This window comes from Nelumbo nucifera, chromosome 2, assembly GCF_055504915.1.
Source record: "Nelumbo nucifera cultivar China Antique chromosome 2, China Antique-T2T, whole genome shotgun sequence".
NCBI lineage: Eukaryota > Viridiplantae > Streptophyta > Magnoliopsida > Proteales > Nelumbonaceae > Nelumbo > Nelumbo nucifera.
Window position 1 is genome coordinate 46464711 of NC_142650.1, and position 5399 is coordinate 46470109.

Genomic DNA, 5399 nt, shown 5'->3' on the forward strand with positions numbered 1-5399 from the left:
GAATTTACAATTGTTATGTATTACATCCCTGATCTTTGGCCGGTGAAAGGGTGTCTCATTTTGTAATATTGCAGAGACCGTTCGTCTAATTTCGTGGAACAGAAACTCAGTTCTGTTTTGTTATTTATTTATTTATTTATTTTTATGGAATAGAAAAGATCAAACGTAAGTTAGTCTTTGGAATTGCTATGATCCGGGGATGAGCTTCCTTGGTTATCTTGATTCTTGAAAGCCTTCAAGTTAGCGAACACAGCATTGGCTTACTGCATGTCATGCAATCTACAGTGTTGTTCATCAGTGTCGATTTTCTTGTAACAGAAAGGACTGAACGGAGACGATCTTAATTGTGTGCCTCAAGTTATTTGATTGCACCGATTCGTCTGGTGCTATCCAAATATAGGGATCAAAATATGTTGGAATAGGAATTGGAATGGTCTATTTTCATAGTTTGTTTAGTTCAAACGAAAATTGAAATGAGAATCGAAATCAGTTACAATGGGATTTCATTCTCAAGAAACAGGGAATGTTATTCCACTGGAAATGTGAATAGGATTTCAATTCTGTCCAATCAAACAGTTGGAATTAAAATAGTCCATTTTGATTTTGATTCTGGACCCTATTCCCATGAATCAAATAGGCATTTAGTATCATCAATGAAATGCCCTGTGTATTTGCTTTTGGCTTTTGCCCGATGCAAGGTTCAAAATATCATTACGTATCGGTCTGTATCAGCCCATATGTATTATATTGGGGCCTTCCCGACATGCCCCTATAAAGGGTGTATTGGGTTAGGCCATGGTTCAGAGGGTAGCTGGGACTTAAACCAACCCCTCTAAACCAATTTAAAAAAAATAAATAAAACACAAAAAAGAACACTGATACAAGACAATACACCCCACCAGCATATTGGCCTATATCGATATTTGAAACCTTGGCCCGATGACAATATCCCAACATCTATTATATCATCAAATCTTATCAGTCCATTTTCCTGAAATTATACAAGCTTCTACTCTCTCTCTCTTAATCTCATTTTTTTTGTCCTTCTAGAAAAGCCAAGTTATAACCTTCAAAAATTTGTATACAAGTTAAAAAGAATTGAAAAAAGTGACTAGTTTTGTAAAATCGGGACTGATTTTACAAAACTAGTCGGTTGACTTCTATTATATCATCAATTAGTCGGTTGACTTCTATTTTTAGGGTATGACTTAACACTTAACAGGCTGGTGGACTAATTCATAGTTTTTATTTTGGGTAAATTACAAAGCCCCTTGTACTAAAGGGTCAGTGACAAAGTCCCCCTGTATTTTTTTTTGCGATAAAAACCCCTTAAACTTTAGCCGTTAGGCAAAGATCTCCTTGGCCGTTAAGTTAGATGACGGAAAGCGTTAAATTGCCAAAATATCTCATTAAACTTTTTCTATTTTCATTTTTTTGCCCTTTTTCTCTTAAAACCTATTTAATCTATTGCTTTCCTTCTTTTTGAGTTTCACTTCACATACCATGATTATGGCCTTGATGTTGTCTTTGGTTAAATCTTCTAATTCATCATTTTTCCCATCTTCATCATTAAAGGAGTCCCCTTTATTCCGTTAATGTTTTCTGTTGGATGTTTCAAAACCGTTGTTTTTATGCCATTTCACCTAATTTCAGAGTCTGGCTTCAGTCCAAGCAGCTTCAGTCAGGGCAGCTTCAATAGAGAAGACAATGGACATTATAAAAAGAGTAGTTTGGACATTTAAAAAACTTTAAACAGTCGAATGAAAATTTTTTTGAAGTTAATTGACAGAACATTAACAAAAGGGAGTCTTTGTCTAACGGCTAAAGTTCTGGGTGATCTTTGTTGAAAAAAAAAAAAAAAAAAGTACAGGGGAGACTTTGCCACTGACCCCATAGTACAAAGGGGACTTTATAATTTACCCTTTTACTTTTACCGGTCCGTCCGGTCTGATCCGGTTCTATGAATACTGTCGACCCCTTTAACGGGTCAAGGGGCGAAGTGCTGGAAGCTTGAGGGGTCTTTTATTCAAGGGGCTAAGTATTACTATCCTCTAATATATGCAGACTTCAGAACCACAAACACGGAGCAGAATAAAACCCAATCTTTAACTTCTTTCTCAATACTTTCCTTCTCCCGCTCGATATGGTTGAGTGATTGGGCATCGGATGATTAGAAGATGACCCTTTCTTTGAATCCAGTGGCGGCCTTCAACTCAAAGGTAAACGAATCTTCCTTCTTCTTCTTCTTCTTCTTCTTCTTCTTCTTCTTCTTCTTCAGTAATACGTGCATATCTTGGCGGTAGGACATTAGACAACATCACCACTTAAGCCTTCCATTTTTGGTTTCGTATGTCTTAAAATAGCTTCTATTCAAATTTGGCATGTCGCTGGTTGGTTATGCTTCTTCAAATAATTGCTATATCTTTTTTTTTTTTTCTTTTTCTTTTATTTATTTGGAAAGCTCGGCGTTTCTTTTTTATCTTTTATAACTTTCATGTATGTTTTATGACTACGGGAAAGACACTAGATATGGCTATCCTCCTTGGTTTTGTTGGTTCTGTTATTTTCTTAATACGATTCTGAAGATGAGTGAAAATTTTGAAACTTCTACTCGCATTTTTGGTACTGGAAGAACCGAGAACCAGGTTTAGATCATTTTAGCCAACCACCTAGGCGACCAATTAGGTGGGCGCTTTATATACATATACAATTCAGTCTGGGTATATAACTAATTATCCCGCCTTTATGCATGGATGGAGTATGGTAATCTATTCTTGGTCAAGAGGAGTGCATATGGAGTAAAAAATTAGTCCTTAATTCCTCTGTGTATGTTTATGCATATGATATAATTTGTCGTTCAGTAGTTTATGACTAACATTTACTTATACAATGCTTTTGTTTGGTTATATACTTGTCATCCAGTATGATAAACAATACATGTTTGTTATTTAAGTGATGCCTATTTGTTTCATAGACATTGACTCACCTTATCAGAGCAAAATGCCAAGACATCACCTAACCGTCAAAACTACTCTGGCATATCCTTACATTATCACTTGTTTATTTCCTTCATGTTTTGATCAGATGACTAGGATCAACATTAAAATGCCGTTGCATTGATGGTAACCAAACTTTGAAATTTGAATCTCTTTGTATATTGTACCATATGAAACGCCTCATAATTCATGTATAAAACTCAAAGATGCCAATGCAAACCAGATTGAGTTATAAATATTGATAGTGGTTTCTAGTTAGTGCTTCTTTTATGTTTTTCTCTGCTACTTATAAAGGTTCCAGAGGGTAGTTCTATCTTGTTGTTTATCTTACTGGTCTCCTTTGTATATTTGAATGTACATATTATTATTGTGCTTATGGCTTACTTATATGTTGTCAGATGAACATTCCAGAATTGAGTTATAAATATTGATAGTGGTTTCTAATTAATGCTTCTTTTATGTTTTTCTCTGCTACTTATAAAGGTTCCAGAGGGTAGTTCTATCTTGTTGTTTATCTTACTGGTCTCCTTTGTATATTTAAATGTACATATTATTATCGTGCTTATGGCTTACTTATATGTTGTCAGATGAACATTTCTTTAATGCATCTGGCAAACTTTTGTGTACATCAAAATGCGATCTTAGTCCAGCAATGTCAAAAAATGGTCATCACAACATGTGCCCATTAAAATGGGGTTGATGAGGTTTTTACATCTTCCAACCTTTAAGATTTGAAAGTAATTTGGAGTGTCATGTTAGTTTTCATGATCTGAACTTGGTAAAGAGTCCTTTATTTCAACTAGGTTAAACGATATTAATTTTGCTAATTTTGAAATATAACATATTAAAATTGTGCATCTTAAATGTTCTATATAGGAACTATAATTCCACTCACAACCTCTTGGTTCCTTCTGATTATTTGAATTCTTAACAAAGTTGTGCATGTGACAATCAGAAAAAAATATAATAATAACAACAACAAAAATTGTTCATGATCCTTCTCTATGAGACAAACGAATAAATTTTAAGGTTTCCTTTCTTTCCTGTAGAACAAAAAAAAAGTGCATGAATGAATGCTCCCTTTTCCTTCCATCTACATATTATTTACTAACTCCATCAACAGGTGCTTTCAAAACTCCAAAATATTTCAATACCTTATAAGGGAGCTCCTAGGTTGAAGACCAACTTCATTGCAGTATCCTCACAGCTATGGCTTCATTCAAGGAGGAATATAAAGGAAAATAGAGGCAACTTGGTTCACTTAGCTGCAGATAGTAATCATGTGGCCACAGACCCCACTAGTAACGATTCCAAAAATGTGGAAAGTATAATCTTTGATAACCAGTTCTCAGCAGCGAAATCTGTAACCTTGAATTCTCAACTTGAAACTAGTGCCAACAATGAACCAGTGCCTCAAATCTCAGAAGCTTCTGATGGGTTACAAGGTCCTAACGTGAAACAGAAGGAATCATCTTCTCCAGATGTCCAACCTACACTGAAGAGATCACCATTGACAGCAAGAGAGAAACTGAGAGCTGCCCGTGTTCTCAGCCGATATACAGAATCAAAGCCTTCTAAATCAGATATGGGAATGGGAAGCAAAGTTTTGGATGCTTTAAGAGAAAGTGATCGAGGGAAGAAAAGATCTGGTCTTCCTGAAGCTCCTTCAAACTTGTTTGATGACAGCAAAAGGGGGTTACCAAAGCAAGGCTGGACTTTTCAGTTTCCAGGGGGTACTGATCTGTTTATCATTATATTCTCATTTGTCTTCATCAGTACAGTAATGTTTGCAACAACTTATGTTGTATGGAAAGCTGGTGCCATCCATTTTAATGAGTATTAGAGATGCTTCAGGTACCACCACTCCCCCTCTAGATAAGCTGCTACTTGAAGCATTAATGGAGCAAGCTGAGAGCTTACATGATTTATACTTCAGAAAGTTGCATAAATTTGGTAGTTTTGAAGCTTAAATGTAAAATATATACTGAAATGCAATTTCCTTTGTTTTGTCCCTCTTAAAATTTTGACTATCTATGCTTGTCAAATGTACATGTGCTCTGCTTCTGAACTTGTACTGCTAGGAGATACCTATGTGGTACACAAGTTATAATATTTATTTGGTTATTAATTTCATTAATTGATATATACCTAAAGGAAAGTAGCATGTATAAATGGCTCCATCTTTTGTTCAATCATATGAACTGATACTATATCTGCAAATTCCAGATTTCTTTGCTGATAATAAAAAAAAAAAGGATCCAGATTGCCAGATTGCTTTCACATTTTTACTATGTCCCTGTTTGTTTATGACAAGCTGCATCTCTAAAGACGCCATGAAGACATTCAAAGAAACTTTTATAAATCTCTAAACCAGGCAAGAATTTACTGAAGTAACAGAAATGC

At 35.2% G+C, this 5399-nt stretch overlaps 1 protein-coding gene across 1 annotated transcript; it reads left to right on the forward strand.

Moving 5' to 3' along the window:
• The first annotated feature begins 2050 nt into the window (after nt 1-2050).
• LOC104602559 (uncharacterized) lies at nt 2051-5133 on the forward strand. The gene is made up of 2 exons (XM_010266286.3): nt 2051-2219; nt 4120-5133. The coding sequence occupies exons 1-2, from the start codon at nt 2178-2180 to the stop codon at nt 4837-4839; spliced, it is 762 nt and encodes a 253-aa protein (XP_010264588.1). The 5' UTR covers nt 2051-2177; the 3' UTR covers nt 4840-5133.
• The last annotated feature ends 266 nt before the right edge of the window (nt 5134-5399 follow it).

Excerpts from the sequence above, each read along its gene's own strand:
- LOC104602559 (XM_010266286.3), top strand. The coding sequence starts at position 2,178 with ATGACCCTTTCTTTGAATCCAGTGGCGGCCTTCAACTCAAAG. Across the intron at positions 2,220-4,119 it reads TGGCGGCCTTCAACTCAAAG|GTGCTTTCAAAACTCCAAAA; the intron begins GTAAACGAATCT and ends CTCCATCAACAG.